This window comes from Mobula hypostoma, chromosome 4 (genome assembly GCF_963921235.1).
Source record: "Mobula hypostoma chromosome 4, sMobHyp1.1, whole genome shotgun sequence".
NCBI classification, from domain to species: domain Eukaryota; kingdom Metazoa; phylum Chordata; class Chondrichthyes; order Myliobatiformes; family Myliobatidae; genus Mobula; species Mobula hypostoma.
Window position 1 is genome coordinate 112,384,611 of NC_086100.1, and position 17,786 is coordinate 112,402,396.

Genomic DNA, 17,786 nt, shown 5'->3' on the forward strand with positions numbered 1-17,786 from the left:
CCTCTTTTGGGGACAGGCGGTGGAATGTGTGCTTAAGTACGGGTCAGTTAACCTCCAGCAAAGGAGGAGAGAGAAAAAAAGCAAGAGTGGATCCTAAATCTAGAGCTTCTTCACAGTGGAAATCAAATGAGGAGGAGCAGAGGGCCTGGTGTCCTAAGAAGCCTTACACTGACGTCTATCCAACCCTGTAGCAAGACAGCCAGCGGGTACAATTTTCAAAGGCATTGGTGATGAGATCTGACACTTGCAGACTGAACTACTCCAGCTGGACACTTCTGCTTGTGGAGATGATGAAAATCATTGCTCTAAAAATGCTGAAGAAGCTTAACCTAATCCGATAGTAATCAGCTCTGACCTGGTCTCACATTCATAGTAGTCCACTGCATACCTAGTGCCACACTGCACCAAATAACTGGCAGCAATTTGTTAATGCTCCCCCCCCCCACCCGCATCACAAGGAAAATCTTTGCTCTGAACCGCTTAAGAAAACCAGGGCAACTGTCTCCTTGGATATTTTAACACCTACAAAGGTGACTCCACCTCACATACCATCCTTTGCTGAACATACATTTTCCCTTTCAGTTTGATCACTCGTTGACTCTTGAGGTTGCCCCACAATGTTGTTGGAGTTCTCGCACCACAGGTGTTGTAGCTGGTCAGGATGTTCCCTCTTCACACCTCAGAGCCAGTTAGGGATGCTCAATAATTGGTGCATTTTGCAGCAATCTTGTCTTTCCTGTGTCTGCCTGTCCTCCTGCTACATAGTACATCTCCAGTATCTACAAGCCAAGCTGTTGAATGGTTGCACACTTACAGTGAAGGAAGTCACCCTTGGCAGTTAGGGCCAACACAAGAAAAAACAATCAACTGGGTTATCTTATCTGGGATAGCCTTTGGGGGGTGATATGAGCTACTCGTATAGCATGCTCTACTTGTGACCTGCCCACGTAACTCCAATTATAGTTGCTTCAAATATGTTCCTGGTCTTTAATGACCTCCCACCACACCCCCCAGGATGTTGATTGGCAATGATAATGTTCTTGCAAGTTGGGTGAATTAAAATCTTCCCCTCTTTGAATTAAGCATTGTTTGGCACTTCTGTGGTACCAATATTACTTGCTACAGTCGACCTTCTCTAATCCGACTACCTGTAATCTGGTTCCTTTGATAATCCGGCACTGATTATGCTTAATGTGATCCTTCTGTAATTTGACATTTTCACTTATCCGGAACTCCTCAGGTCCCAGTGGTGCCGGATTAGTGAAGGTCGACCTGTACTTAGCAGCAAGACAGTATTCAGGCATTTGCAGAGGAATTGCAGGTGGATACCCACGTCTCACAGAAAGCAGCTGATGGGCCTTTCCTGAGTAAGTCCTGCAGTCACATTCTGGAAACAACAGGAATTCTGCAGATGCTGGAAATTCAGGCAACACACATAAAAGTTGCTGGTGAACGCAGCAGGCCAGGCAGCATCTCTAGGAAGAGGTGCAGTCGACGTTTCAGGCCGAGACCCTTCGTCAGGACTAACTGAAGGAAGAGTGAGTAAGGGATTTTCACTCACTCTTACTCACTTACTCCCTTACTCACTCTTCCTTCAGTTAGTCCTGACAAAGGGTCTCGGCCTGAAACGTCGACTGCACCTCTTCCTAGAGATGCTGCCTGGTCACATTCTGGAGCTGTGTCGATTGATCTGTGACAACCACAACCAACTTGTATATGATGCCACACTGAGTCAAATATTGTTTTCATACCACAGATGCTCACTCTAGCCTTAGTTCAGGCATTTGACTCCTTAGTTCATTTTTGTACCAAGCCAATGAAGTCTAAAGTCCACTGTTGATGATGAAACCCAGGCTGGGTATTGGTGAGCAGTTTCATGGTGAATAATTGCCACCTGATAGAAAAAAAATACCTGGATAATTAAGAGTAAGCAGATTAGGCAGTAATTAGATTTGTTCTGATTTTTGTGATACAGGTCTGCACTTTTCATGGTTAAATGCTAATGTTGTAAGAGTACTGGAACTGCTTTTTGCTGCTTCAAATGCACTCAGCAGTTTGATTATTACAAGGAGTGAATCAGACTTGCTGAGTGAGTTTCTGTGGCAGTGGGGCTCTCAGGAGGAAGTGGCGCTGTGTCACATCCTCTCCACGTGCCATGCCTCATCTTTAAATACTTGTGCGTTGGGCCCCATGATCAGTGAGAACGAGAGTGTTTCATTACAAATTGTGTCGACGGTCAACATCTCCACTTTAAGATACCATCATAAATTAGCCCAAGGCAGTTTCACTGATGAGCAGAATTCAAATTCCTAAAATTTATTGCAGTTCGTGCAATCATGGGGAAAACATTGACTGGCGTCGCGCGTGCACAGATTTATGCAATGGGTGCATGTGAAAATCTAGTGTAAGTAAAACCTGGGAAAGATGGCACAAATCCCACAGGCAGCTTCACTTTAGCGTCTATTTTCATGTGTGAGTGAATTTCTCGGCCTCTGTGCAAATCACCTAAGGGGATAATTTTGAAGTTTAATAGGCTACAAATAATGAAATGCACTGGAAGCAGAGAAAAAGAACTGAACTTCCAAAGGGAAACTGCTTTCAGTCAATTAAATTTAGTCTCTGTCTGTTTCTTTTCTTGTCTATTTAAGTCAACAGAATCTTTCCACTTCTGCTCCACAGCCTCTTTAATGCTCCTGTAGATCTAATATGGCTTTCTCCTTTGTGCACTCCGCTGCTTACTGTACATTTATCACATGTACAGTGAAATGTGTTGTTTGCAATAACAACCAACACACCCAAAGATGTGGTGGGGCAGCCTGGAATTATTACTACACATTTTGGCACCAAGAAAGCATTTCCACAATGTTCAGCAGAACACAACCAGCAACAACCACAGAACAAATCGCTGCAGCAAATCAAGTCTCTGCCCTGCCCCGCACCACCCCCCGGCCATCCTTGGCCTCCTCAGACTTGCAGGCATTGGGCCTGGGGTCTGTACTTCTGAGCTTGTCAATTGAGGTCTTCAACATTTCTCTACCTCCAGCCTCAGCAAGCTGTGCACTTCACAGTTTGGCTTTGCCCTTTGGTATTGACTCCAGGACTCACAGGTCAGATGTGAACTTTGTACCTCAACCAACTGACCTCTGGCATTGTTGACGCTAGTCTGTGGAGCGCTTTGGGCCTTGAAGTCCAGACTCACGTACACCTCCAATCCCAGTGGCTTGGGAGATCACTGGTATCTTCGGTGCTTGCAGCCTGGCCTTACCTTTGACCACTGAGTGTTCTGACCTTGACGTAGGAAACAGTTTTTTGCCCCTGACCCTTCACTCTCACTCATCCCTATTCATAAGCCCTAACTTGACCCCTTAAGTCCCCGCGCTGTCCCCAAAACATCTGTACAAACCTAAAAAAAGCAGCCAAGTGTGAGCCACAACATGAGACATAGCAGTTTGGTGCCATTTTGACTCGAACACCTGCTCCTGCCCCTGACCTCTTCCTCTCTTTCATCCCTGTCCCCAAACGTTGATCTGACAACTAACTCCCTGTGCTGCCCCCAAAACAATCATTAAAGACAGAAATAAACAGTCTGAGTCACTGCATCGGATATCACAGCTCAGCCCCATCTTGACTGAAAGTGTGTGGTACATCTGGGACATCCGGTCCTAGATGTGCTACAAGTTTCTCGGTTTATGCAATGGACAGATTAAAGATTTATTGTTTGTTCACTGACTACCAAGTCTTCAAGATTCAATTTTACTTATGATGCGTACATTGAAACATACAGCGAAATGTGTCATTTGTGTTAACAACCAACATATCAGAGGGTGTACTGGGGGCAGCCCACAAGTTTTGCCACGCTTTCCAGTACCAGCATAGCACGCCCACAATGCTCAACAGAATATAATAGGCAGCGAAACAAACCTTGTTTCTCCCTCCCACCCATGTCTATTCAGTCCTTTAACTCCATGGCAAGCCTCCATTGGACTCAGACTTAGGCCTGCAGGCTTTGGTCTTCGACTTCCTCATGGATTCGTAGAGTTGGCTCTGGCCAATAGGCTTCGCCATCCAGACTTCCAATTTGACCCTTGGGCCTTGATCTTTGGAATCAATCACTAAGTACTAGCCCTCAAATTCTGCACTTGTAGACGATGGGACCTTGAACACTAGGCCTCAAACTTGTGACTCCCATGGTTAATCAGAATTTTTTACTCCGGCACCCACCCGGCAGCTTGCTGACCTGGGGGTCCATCATCTATCCTGTGCTGGCCTGGCATCTGACATTCGACTGTGGATGACGCACATCCTCATTGCTGGCCATCGAACGTGGAGTGGAGACAGACTCTGGCCCAACCTCTATTTCCCCCACATCCCTGTCCCTATAACCTAACCTGACCCCTTAGCTCTTCCCTCTGTCCCCAAAACCATCCTTATGAACCTAAAAAAAAAAAATTTAAAGAAGCAACTAAACCTAACCCTATACTCAACTTCCCTGGAGATATTTTACCTGAACCAGACTTCTTAAGTTCAGCCCTTGAACTGAACTTTACTGCACCATATTCCCTGTCAATTAAGTTGGTCTTCCTGCACTCTGACTGCAGCAATTCATGTATGCTGGTATCCGCATTCATGCTTCTGCTATCTCCGTACCATTCCAATGTTGTCCCACTAGGTTTCTGTCTTCGAGTTCACAAAAAAAATGCACGTTTTCTGCCGTCTCTATTTTAACCCATTGTCTTGCCGTCACCCATGACTTTCTGATAATCAGTCCTTAATATTGAAAATCATTATTCATGATAAATTAGATGTTACATACTGTAACACAAGTGGAATTACAGCTGATAAAGAATACTGGTATATAGTTATTTGCTGTATTATGTTGGCATCCTGTATCACAAAGGTATCATCTTTGTGTTCAAACTTCTCCATGGCTTTGCCTCTCCTTGCGACATCATCCAGCCCTACAAATGACTGTGACCTCTGCATTCCTTTAATCCTGGCCCTTTGTATACCTTCCACTCTTGTACCCCTTTATAAAAAAAACATTCCTTTAACCTTCTGGGCTCGAAGTTCCAGAATTCTTCCTTTAACCTTTCCACCTCACTCTCCTAAAATCCTTAAATTCTACCATCCAACTAACTTTCTGACCACTTATCTCACTGTTGGGCTGAGTGACAATGTTTTTGATTATAGTGCAAGTTAGAATTCAATACCTACTAACACAATTTCAATGTTTTATGTCTATTTATTCCTCTGATTGATGCATAAAGCTGTCTCTATGTGTTTCCTGAGTAAGTGAAGCTATAAATTCCTGAAGTAGCCGCAAAACAGTAATATGCAGGAAGAGAAAGGCAAGGTTGGATTAAGTTTGGGCTACAAACACGACAAAATCTCCCAATGGTGGCAATCCAAAGCAACACACAAAATGCTGGAGGAACTCAGTAGGTCAGGCAACATCTATGGAAGTGAATAAACAGTCGACGTTTCGGGCCGAGACCCTTCATCAGGACAGGAAAGAAAGAGGAGTCAGAGTAAGAAGGGGGTGGGGGGGAAGGAGAAAAAGAAGCACAAGGTGGTACGTGATAGGTAAAATAGGGAGAAGAGGAAGGAGTAAAGTAAAGAGCTGGGAAGTTGAGTGGACAAGGAAGTCATGGAGGGAGTGTCCCTTACTGCCCCACTAGCTTCCCTGTCCAGCACATAATTCTCTGTATCTTCTGCCATGTCCAACAGCATCCCACCACGAGCACATCTTTCCCTCCCCAGCCCCGCCCCCACATACCGCTTTCCACAGGGATCACTCCTTCACAACTCCCTTGTCCACTCATCCCTCCCCACGGAGCTCCATGCTAGTATTTGTCCTTGCAAGTGGAACAAGTGCCACGGCTGCCTCTGCATCTCCCTCACTACCGTACAGGGCTCTGAAAGGCCCTTCCAAGTGAGGTGACACTTCATCTGTGACTTTGTTGGGGTCATCTACTGTATTTGTGCTCCCACTGAGGCCTCTTGTACATAGCTGAGACTCGACGTAGATTGGGAGACCACTTCACTCAGCACCTATGCTCTGACTGCCAGAAAAACCGGGATCTCCTGGTAACCACCCATTTCAATTCTAATTCCCATTCCCATTCCAACATGTCAGTCCATGGCCTCCTCTACTGCCGTGATGAGGCCGTGCTCAGGTTGGAGGAGCAACACCTTATATTCCATCTGGGTAGCCTCCAAACTGATGACATGAACGTCAATTTCTCGAACTTCTGGTAATTGGGTAATTGCCTCCCCCCCCCCCCCCCACCACCATCACCATTCCCCATTCCTGTTTCCCTCTCTCACCTTATCTCCCTACCTGCCCATCACCTCCCTCTGGTGCTCCTTCTCCAGCCCTTTATCTCTTTCATCAGTCAACTTCCCAGCACTTTACTTCACCCTCTCCCCCACCTTGATCTGACTTCTCCTCTTTCTTTCCAGTCCTGATGAAGGGTCGCGACCGAAACGTCAACTGTTTACTCTTTTCCATAGATGCTGCCTGGCCTGCTGAGTTCCTCCAGCATTTTGTGTGTGTTGTTGTGTAAGTTTGGGATCATTCTGTGAAGAATTACTTAGTATGTTCATTCTAAGGTGCAATATGAAAATTAATGATTTTGTTTTGAAACTTTCAAATTTTCTTGACCTTTTCTGTGCCCTTTATAACTGTCTATTATTTAATCTATTCCAAATAAAAATTGATTAGTAAAATCACATGTAAACGATTGTATATTTTGTTTCTGTTCCTCTGGGTTCCGGTTTGCAAATCAAGCTATAGTATTCTGCCTGCAAAGATGATGTACTGATTAGTCTTTGTCCTCCACAGCAACAAAGGCTGCAAAAGATGAAGCAAAAGACCAAGTCTGCTGCAAGCCCTGATCAGCAAAATGGGTGAGACTTCCTTAATATTAAAGCTTTTCCAGTGTCATGTATGTCCTCCTTCTGTTGTGCAGGCAGCTGGGAAAATGAGCAACTGAGCTATTTAAAAACAACAATCTTTAGAGAGTTGCCCAATCTTGGCCAACAGTGATAGCAGTTTCAAAATTGGCTTCAACACTTTTGAATTAATAACGGAAGTATCTGTTCCTTCCTGTAATTGTGTGTACATTGAAGCACCCATCAAGGCTGAGCTAAGACAAAGCTGCATTAACGGTGCCAGTATTAGAATAATTACTAGTTCAAAAGAGAGTTTGGGAGGGTTTAGCAGCATTCTTCTCAAAGTATAAATAATCAAGGAAATACAACCCCAGTCTAGTAGTCAGAATTTTTAGTCTATGGTACTATTTTGCTGTTGGATATATGCATTCCAAGAACAGTATAAATATTTTGAAGTGGGGAGCCTGGAACTGAATACATCATGTGAACGGAATAGAACTCTGAGCAACCATAATATCGTAGTATTTCAGTATCCTTGAGAAATAGATCAGTATTCTATTATCCTTTCTGAATTTGTTTTGTCTATCCACTTGCTCTTATGATTTCTCTGCTTGGGGCCCCTAAATCTCTCTGCTCATCCATAAGTCTTCGCTCCTTATCCTTAATATAATGACGGTGGTCATTTTTCATTTTCTGTGCTTTTACAGTTTGAACCAGTTTTCCCCCACCCATTCAATCAGTCAGTGCTCCTTTTTCATTTCATTCACCATTCCCATCACATTTTTGAAATTCTACCAAACTCAGTGGTATCAACAAGTCTTTGGTGTAGTCAGGGAAAAGCCGAGGCACTAATGTAAGAAATACCTTTCAGCCAATTGAAATACATTCATTTTCCCCACTGTTTCTTGCCTTCCAGTAAAGGTTGTTCTCAGTTCCACTTTCATTGTGCAATTTTAAGTAGTTTCTCAAAGTTCACACAAATTCCATTAGATACTTTTTTATCTGTCCTGTTTGATATCATCTCAAAAGGTTCATCTGAGTTCATTGGACGTGATTTAAAAATTTTTGCAACTTCCTGATGATGCTCAGTAGTAACTTTTGTTCAACTGATTGTCCGTCACCGCAACTGACCTTCAACTAAAGGGCCTGCAATTATTGGTTTTATTTTCCTAGTGTAAATAATGGAATGTCTAGTGCTTTACCCAAAAAGAGATTAATTCTTGCTTCGGGAGTCTTTTGAAAATTACTGCTTGGGACAGAAACATCAGGTCCCAATAATTTGTCAATCTTTTGTTGCATCAGTTTGCCCATTGCACTTTTCAATATTGTGTATATATATATTGAAGGAAGATAGGTTTCTTCCTGTTATCTTGTTGCAAAGTACACATATTTGCCAAGCTGGAAGAAAATCAAGCAAATTTAGTTTTTACTACTCAGTGTCTAGCCAAAAATCTGAAAAAGCCTCAAAACAATAATGTCTAAATGATCAGTCTCCCAAGGAAGTTATCAAGGCTTTTTGGTTTAAATTGGTTTTGTGTATATTTTATTGTATTGTGTCAAAATGAAGATAATACCCATTTGAAATAAAACATTTTTCCAATACTCCATTTATGAATGATAGTATTTTGAGATCTATGACCTACTGTCAAAGTAACCATTGTAATGAACACCAACTTTTTCCTAATACCAGCTACTTAAAACCTGCTTCTTCATGTAGCTCCAACAGGTGAGTCGATGAATATCTTTATTAATTGCAGTATCTGTCTCTTTATCTTTTGGTTACAGATTCCAGAATTTCCCAGGGTCTTTTCTCTTTCCCTTTTTTCTGAAACATCTAGGTTTGGCACATCCATGAGATCCAACTTCTGTTATATAGACTTCATTTTCTTAGAATGATGTTGTGCTCAACTTTTTCAGATGCCCTTTGGGAACTAAAGAAGGCAAGGCAGTCATTCAGAGAAAAAGTTGGTCAATGATGAATAAACCCTTCTCGGGCTTCCAGCGGGTACAGATATCGATTTTAATTGGTACCTACCCGGAAGCCTGAGAAGAATTTATTCTTTGTATATGCCAGGAAAGCGCTAAATCCTTTTTTTTGGATCAATGATGTTAACTGATTATTCTTAACCAGATTTTCTGGTGAAAAGAGATGCCAGGATATTTAAATACTGTTGGTAAGTGTTTTCATATTTTATCACTGTTGCTTCCAAGAGTAAAGAACTACTCCCAGACAATAGCAATTAACTCTGGTATGGCCAAAGGAAGTATGCTTCTATTCACTGTGCACTGGTGTCTCCCGCTAATCTCCCTCCCTGCCATTCAGAGCTCCGAACAGTCCTTCCAGTCCTTTTTGCATGCAAATTTGCTGCGGGTCGTCTAATATATCAGGTGCTCCTGATGTGGCTTCCTCTATATTGGTGAGGTCCATCATAAATTGGGGGACTGCTTAGTTGAGCACCCTGACTCCATCTGCCAAAAACAGAATTTCCTGATGGCCAAATATATTAATTCCTATTCCCATTCCGACATATTGGTCCATAGCCCCTTCTTGTGCCACGACATAGCCCCCCTCAGGTGGAGGAGCAACACCTTATATTCTGTCTAGGTAGCCTCCAACCTGATTGCATCAATATCGATTTCTCCTTGCAGTTTAAAAAAAAGTGTCCCTTCCCTTGCCCTCTTCTTTTCCCCATTCTGGCTTCTTCTTATCTGCCTATTAGTTTCCCCTGGGTCCCCTACTCCTTCTCTTTCTCCTATGGTCCATTCTCCTCTCCTATCAGATTCTTCCTCTCCAGTCCTTTACCTTTCCTACCCACCTGCCTTAATCTATCACCTTCTAGCTAGCCTCCTTCCCCTCCCCCACCCTCGCCACCTTTTTATTCCAGCATCTTCCCCATTCCTTTCCAGTCCTGAAGGAAGATCTCTGCCTGAAACATCAACTAGTTATTCATTTCCATAGGTGCTGCCTGTCTGAGTTCCTCCAGCACTTTGTGTGTGTTACAGTGGTACTGTGTTAGCAGTACCCTGCAGAGAGCTGATGTGGTCGCATTACTCTTCATTCCCCACTCTGAGTGCTCAAAGGGACATCTACTCGGCCTGTGCAGTACTCCACCAGCTGCTCAGCAATGATTTGCACATGCAATGGTGTGAACTGTCCGTGAGGCCTAGTTGAAATGGGCTGAGGGTCAAGTGGTATGGCAGTTCTGAGAAGTGAGGCTGCCATAGTGAAGGCAGCCATTACTTTGACTGACAATATCTGCCCCAGACAACCTGAATCCTATAAATGCTGTCATCACCTACTGCAGGATGTGATGGAAACTGCTATCAATTATTCCATCTCTAAATGATAAATATTTTTGTAACACATTGAGAAAGATCTTCCATCACTTTTATTGTACTTGCAGAAATCTGCTGTACCACCAGTTCTGCTGTGTGTCCTACTCTGGCATATGAGGAGTCCAACTGGAGTATGAATGTCCATTGATTTCCAAGGGAAACTTACCCACCGATCATGTATCTTGGCACCAGTACAGTCACCCTATTCAAAAGAGAAATTATCTTCAAAAAGCTTTTAATTTGATTTGATTTAGTTTAAATGTATTTCCTGACTTTTAAGTATGGCTCCCTAAGTTTTTTTAACTTATTAATTTTTTTACTTGGGTTCCTAACTGGCCGTATTCACTTAGTGTTAATTGACCACTTTAAAAAGACTTCTGGGTGAACTTCTGGCTATCAGTACCGTATTGGGGGCATAGCTTTCTTCCAGGGCTTTTTCCGTTGTGCACCACCTTGCTGCATTTGACCAGACCAGTTCATTGAGAGCCAACATCTCAGCAGAAGATGTCCAGGACCATTTGGAAACAGCAGTGATCCAAGGAAGGTCGAATAGTACTGTATTTGAACAGCAGAACATCTGCCCCATTGTGTTACCATATCACTGATGTTAGTTTTAATGAAATATTGAAGTGATCATAAATGCTATATAAGTTTAGCATTCTGCTACTGAAACAGAATGCTACAGCACTTGTACATGACATTGTTGTGCAGGCAACACTGCAGACAATCAGCCAAATTTAATTATGAGGAGTTTGACTGTACTTTCCAGATTTGCTTCAGTGCTTGGCATGACTACTACTGAGGTCATTTTTCAAATCAGTCCTAAAAGTCTTTAAAACTGGTGGTGAACTTGACTAATGGATTGTTAATTTTTCTCCTACTTTGTGCAGTGAAACAGGAGAAGACTTTGACACATATCTGCAGCATGCAAAATCTCAGTCGGAAGCTTTCCGGAACCAACACAGTAAGTTTTCTTGATGGAAGATGAGGGCAAGATATTCTCCCAAATACTTTTCTTAATGCATAATTATTTTAGTTACCTGTGGCTAAATGTGCATTTGAACTTGAAAGTAGATCAGTGTATCGAGGCAAAACCAGTTCAATTGCTGTGATTTAGGTTGCATGTTGAGTCCAGTGACCATGATTCTATTAGTTTTTAAATTAGTATGGACAACTCTACAGATTAAGTTTCTAAACTGAGGCAGGACCAATTGTGGAGACATTCAGTGGGATCTGACAGAGGTTGATTGTGTGAGGATGTTTGCTGGTTAAGGGATGACTGACAAGTGGGAGGCTTTTAAAGGTGTAATATCAAATATCCTGGAGGCAACCAGTCTTGTCAGGTGAAGGGAAAAGCTGGCAAATTTAGGGAACCCTGACTGATGAGCAATGTTGAGGTTAGTAGAAGGAAGTGTACTGTATGTGGGTCTAGACTAGGGGCTCCCATGCAGGGGTCCACAGACCCCTCGGTTAATGGTAGGGGACCAAGGCATAAAAGAGTTTGGGAAGCCCTGGTCTAGACAATTGGGAACAAGAGAAACCCTCTGTCAATACAAAGTACACTTGAGGGAAATCAGGAGCACAAAAAGAGGGTAAGAGATGAATCACGCAGACAGGGTTAAGAAAAATTCCAGAAGGTTTTAGGGTTACATTAAAAGTAAAAGGGTTGCAAGGAAGTGAATAGGTCCTATTAAAGATTATTTAGAGCAGCCTTTCTCAACCTTTTTGCCCTGGAGGAACCCTCGAAATAATTTTCAGGTCTCGGGGAACCCCTGCATAAAAATTATTATATCTTGAGCTCACAGTATGTTAGTGTGATCAGTAAGTTGTAGATATAATAATAATAATTGTTGATGTTCTTTTGAGTACAGAATGAATTTTTAGCTGACCTTTCTTGAAAAAAAGATAGCTAAGCTTAGCTTACCTTGCTTGAAATTGCTCTTTCTTTCTCTTCCATAAATTTTAAAAACTCATAAGGCAAACATAATAAATTTCTCAATTATGGGTTGAACTTGAGATAAGCACACAAATTTTACCTTCAACTGGAATGAGACAATTTCTATCTTTGCTCTTGATGCTTGTTAAACAAGAAAAAGCTTGCTGTCACATGTTAGAAATTGTAAATTGCAGCAAAATGGTCATTGCTTTCCTATGAATGACAGAATAGTTCATTCATAGATAGCCAGAACTTGTTCGGGGCAGGTCAGTAAATCTCATCTTGAATGCACAATCAAGAGTGCAGTGCGCAAAGTTCTTCATCTCTCAAAGTCAAGTTCTCAGGCTGTGCAGGAGATTCAGAGAAAGGGTCCCTCACCCAGTCATACACTTGTGTTGAAAGGGAGGAAAAGTGCTGTTCAATTTTGTTCTGCAGTGCAGGTGATTTTCAATAAGACTTGGGACTTTTTGATATCCTTCCTCACTCTCAAGCCCAAGCAGTGGAGACATTTCAAGATTTCCTTTTGCAGCATGATTTTTCCAAAGATTCAGTTTCCTTTTAAATCCAAGAATCAATGTCACTTGAAGTCAAAACATTTTCTCCAGGGCGTTGCAGAGACTTGTTCAATTGCTTCATATGATGAAAAATGTTTGACGAGTAAGTTAGTTTCTGCAGCCATTCTTCATCTTGGCCTACTATTTTCTTGAAAGTACTCCTGTAATTCACCTTTCAGTTCAAACACCGTGTTGAGAATTCTTCCTGAGACTTCCGGTAGCGCTCATGGAGTGAAGTCGCGTTCTTGACTCGCTCCATTACCTCTGAGTTTTTTTTTCTCTATGGTCAGCTATACTTTAATTAACCATTAAGGCATCAACTCTTACAATACTTTGAATTAAACTGAATTCTCCGACAACTGGATGGAACTTAGATCTGCTATGTCTAAGAACGAGAAAGACGGCAAGGATGGTAAACCTCCGGTTAAACCGAAAGCTACGGATCTCCCTCCGACTGAATCACCGGTGACTTTGAAAGCGATAGCGGAGTTAATTCAGAGGGAAATCTCAACCTCTGTTAGGGAGATGATTCGTACGGAAATTGCAGGCCCTGTTAAAGACCTGATTCATACGGAAATCTCAACTAATTTCCAGAAAATTGTCGATTTAATTGATAAGATGCAAACATGTATTGCGGAACATCAGTCGGCTATATCTGATCTTCAAAAATTCGCGCAACAAAGTGAGCTTAAGATGGGGAAAATCGAAGAAACAATTAATGTAATGAAGAAGAAACTTGACTTTTTGACTTTTAAAAACTCTGACTTGGAATCTAGAATGCGACGGCAGAATTTACGAATGATTGGCGTGAGGGAAGCCGCTGAAGGTAACAACCCCATGAAATATTTCTCCCAACTTTTAAAAGATGCATTCCCTACTGTATTTCCTGACCAACCACCGCTACTGGATCGTGTTCACAGAATCCCATCATACTCGTCTAGGTCAGATAGACCTAGGCATGTTATCTTACGTTTTCATTACTTTCAAGACAAGGAGAGACTGTTTCGATTCGCTCGATCTAAAGGTTTCATTGATTTTTCGGATCTTAAGTTCCGATTCGTGGAAGATTTCAGTAAACCAATCTGGGACCAACGGGTCCGTTACAGATCCGGGATGTCGGAATTCTATAAGATGGATTTAAGACCAGCGCTGCTGTACCCTGCACGTCTAAGGATTCGCATGTCAGATGGAGCCCTTCGTTTTTTTGATTCTCCATCGGATGCCCAGAGTTATCTGGATCAACTTTCATCTCCAACATCTTAATTGCTTTCTTTTTAATTTTCTCCGTCGATCGGAGGCTGTGAATTGGTTGGTTTTAACTTTTCTGTGCCCTATTTGGGCAGAAAAGTTTACTTTCGATTTCTTAATATGGCTACTAAACTTTCTTTTTAACTGCGTCATTTCTTTCTTTTCCCAGGGGATTCTGGGTGGTTACTTCCCTTTTGTCATCTTACGTATTTCCTGTGCGGCCTTAAATTTTGTAGTTTTTGTTTAAATTTTATTCTGTTTTGCTTTTTATAATCACTTTATGTTAATAATCCTATTTTTTTTTGTTGCTGTGTCTATTCATGAGTTTGAGGTTTATTGTGGGTTTTTTTTAATATATATTTTCCGGCTTTTGTTCTGTTCTGTGTGTATTCTAATTGAGTTAACTTTTTTTTACTTATTTTTTTACTGTTTTACAATTAGCTGATCCTTTTCATATTTATACCTTTTTTTTAGGGAGCGTATACCGGAAGTCATGGGGGTAGTTTTAGCGCTTGCTTCTTTCTGGCGGGTCTGCTTTAGATTTTGCCTTGGGGTCTTGGGCTGGGGGGTGGCGGGAGGGGCTTCACGTTTTAGTTTGTTTTTCTTTGGGCTATATACATTATTGAAGTACTGGTTGCGTCCTTTTCCCCGGTATCTTTTGTATGTTCTGTTTCCTCTCCGGGTTTGTGGGTCGCGCCTATTGTCAATCCTCCTTGTCGTGGGTTGACTTTAGGATTTATGGAGTCTATTATTAATTTTGTCTCCTGGAATACTAATGGTCTTAATCATCCTATTAAAAGAAAAAAAGTTTTTAAAGTGTTCCGGAGACTTAAAGCACAAATTTTATTTTTACAAGAGACCCATGTGCGGAGGGGGGACAGACTACGTTTTTTCAAATTCTGGAAGGGACAACAATTTCATTCGAACTCCAATGCTAAGATTCGAGGCGTCTCTATTTTTATAGATTCCTCAGTTACTTTTATACAACAGGATATTATCTCTGATCCGAATGGTAGATTTTTATTGGTTAGTGGTTTACTATTTAATAAAAAAGTAGTTTTGGTTAATGTTTATGCTCCTAATATGGATTGTCCGGAATTTTATAAATCATTGTTTGATCAGTTTCCGAATTTGAACGAGTTTTCATTGATTTGGGGCGGAGATCTTAATACCTGTTTATCTCCAGCTTTGGACCGTTCGGCTCCTTTACGGACTTTACCTAATAAATCTGCAAATTTGATTAATTTTTTCCTTTCTGATTCTGGGTCGACGGATATTTGGCGTTTTCTGCATCCTCAGGAAAAAGATTTTTCCTTTTTTTCACATGTTCATCATTCCTATTCAAGAATTGATTATTTTTTTATTGATTCTCGTCTCATTCCTTCAGTGATTAAATGTGATTATGATTCTATAACCATTTCGGATCATGCTCCACTTAAGCTTTCTATTAAAATTATGGCCAATATACCAAACAATAGACAATGGCGTTTTAATTCGCTGTTGCTTCAGGACTCGGACTTTGTTAATTTTATGAATGAACAGATTGAGCTTTTTTTTATAATTAACCATACAGAAGATATTTCGGTTAACACTCTTTGGGACACTTTTAAAGCCTATATTCGGGGTCAGATTATTTCGTATTCCGTTGCTTTGAGGAAGAAACAGAAGCAGGAGGAGATGGCAATTGTGGACAAGATTAAAGAAATTGATAAGAAATATGTTATGGCTCCTTCTGAGGAGCTATACAAACAAAGAACTGAACTTCAAATGGAACACAGTTTACTACTCTCGTCCTCGATTGTAAACCAATTAAAGAAAACAAGAAGTGATTTTTATGTTCACAGTGATAAAATTGGCAAGCTGCTGGCTAATCAATTGAAATCTAATTATGTTAAATCTCAAATCAATCAGATTTATAACCAAAATGATCGATTGATATTGGATCATGTGGGGATTAATCAAACCTTTTGTGATTTTTATTCTTCTTTATATCAATCAGAGTCTCCTCGAGATTCTAAATATATGAATGATTTTTTAGATAAGTTAGACTTCCCTCAGATTTCACAGGATATGTCTTCTTTATTAGATACTTCCATTACAATGGATGAGATTAAGAATGTTATTTTTTCTATGAATCTGGGGAAAGCTCCTGGCCCTGATGGGTTTACCGTTGAATTTTATAAATGTTTTGCTTCTTTATTGATTCCTTGGCTCTATAAGGTTTTTGAGGCTTCTTTGAAACTTGGTAAACTTCCGGAATCTTTTAATAGAGCATCAATTTCTTTAATACTAAAGAAGGATAAAGACCCTGCTCAATGTGCATCTTATAGACCAATATCTTTATTAAATGTTGATTCTAAAGTTTTTTCTAAGTTATTAGCAAATAGACTAGAAAAAGTACTTCCTTCTATTATTTCGGAAAACCAAACGGGTTTTATTAAAGGTCGTTACTCTTTTTATAATATTCGTACATTGTTAAATATCGTTTATACTCCCTCACAAAATGTTCCTGAGTGTGTTATTTCTTTAGATGCCGAGAAAGCTTTTGATAGAGTAGAATGGCCTTATTTATTTAAGGTGCTTGAAATGTTTAATTTTAGCTTGAAATTTATATCCTGGATTAAACTGTTATATCACTCCCCTGTAGCCTCGGTTCGTACTAACTCTTTAAACTCACCTTTTTTTCCTCTCTTTCGTGGTACTCGACAAGGCTGTCCTCTTAGTCCCCTATTATTTGATATTGCATTAGAACCTCTTGCAATTGCTATTCGAGAATCTTCAAATATTACTGGGATAACTCGGGGATTAAAGTCCCATAAATTATCACTCTATGCTGATGATTTACTTTTATATATTTCTAATCCTGAGAGATCTATTCCTGCTGTTTTAGAGTTATTAGCACAATTTGGTCTTTTCTCAGGTTATAAATTAAATCTTAGTAAGAGTGAACTTTTTCCGATTAATAAACATCTTCCCTTATATTATAAATTTCCATTTAAATTGATTAATAATTACCTTTCATATCTTGGGATTAAAATTACTTGTAAACATAAAGATTTATTTAAGACTAACTTTTTACCATTAATAGACCATATTACTCAACTTTCATCTAAATGGTTTCCTTTATATTTAACTTTGATTGGTCGTATTAATGCAGTTAAGATGTTTTTTTTGCCAAAATTTTTATATGTGTTTCAGGCATTACCAATTTTCGTTCCTAAATCTTTTTTTGATAAAGTCGACTCTAAAATTTCTTCATTTATTTGGCAGAATAAGAATCCGAGACTGGGTAAAATACATTTACAGAAAGCTAAGAGAGATGGAGGTTTAGCATTACCTAACTTTAGATTTTATTATTGGGCTATTAATATTCGACATATGAAATTTTGGTTACTTGACCGGGATATACTATCTATTCCTAAATGGGTAGCATTGGAATTACAATCTGTTCAGGGTTATACACTTGGTTCTATTTTAGGTTCATCTCTTCCTTTTGATTCGAAACGCCTTAAGCAGGTCTCTAACCCGATCGTTAAATATGCTTTGCGTATTTGGTTTCAATTCAGAAAATTTTTTGATCTTAATCAATTCGGGTTAGCGATTCCTATTTTAGGTAACATATTTTTTCCTCCCTCTTTTACGGATCGCGCTTTTCAAACTTGGAAGACTAAGGGTATTTTACGGTTTTTGGATTTATTTTTAGATGGTTCCCTTATGTCTTTTGAACAATTATCTAATAAATATAACCTATCAAGAATACATTTTTTTAGATATTTACAAGTTAGAAATTTTCTAAGTACTATACTTCCTTCCTTTCC

At 40.4% G+C, this 17,786-nt stretch overlaps 1 protein-coding gene across 2 annotated transcripts in view; it reads left to right on the top strand.

The window, feature by feature from the left end:
* Positions 1-17,786, top strand: part of ap1ar (adaptor related protein complex 1 associated regulatory protein) — a 95,366-nt gene that overhangs the window by 60,142 nt on the left and 17,438 nt on the right. For both annotated transcript variants that reach the window (XM_063046366.1, XM_063046365.1), the window contains 2 exons: positions 6,845-6,909; positions 11,121-11,194. In XM_063046366.1, coding sequence (XP_062902436.1) covers positions 6,845-6,909; positions 11,121-11,194 — 139 coding nt within the window. The remainder of the gene's footprint in view (positions 1-6,844; positions 6,910-11,120; positions 11,195-17,786) is intronic.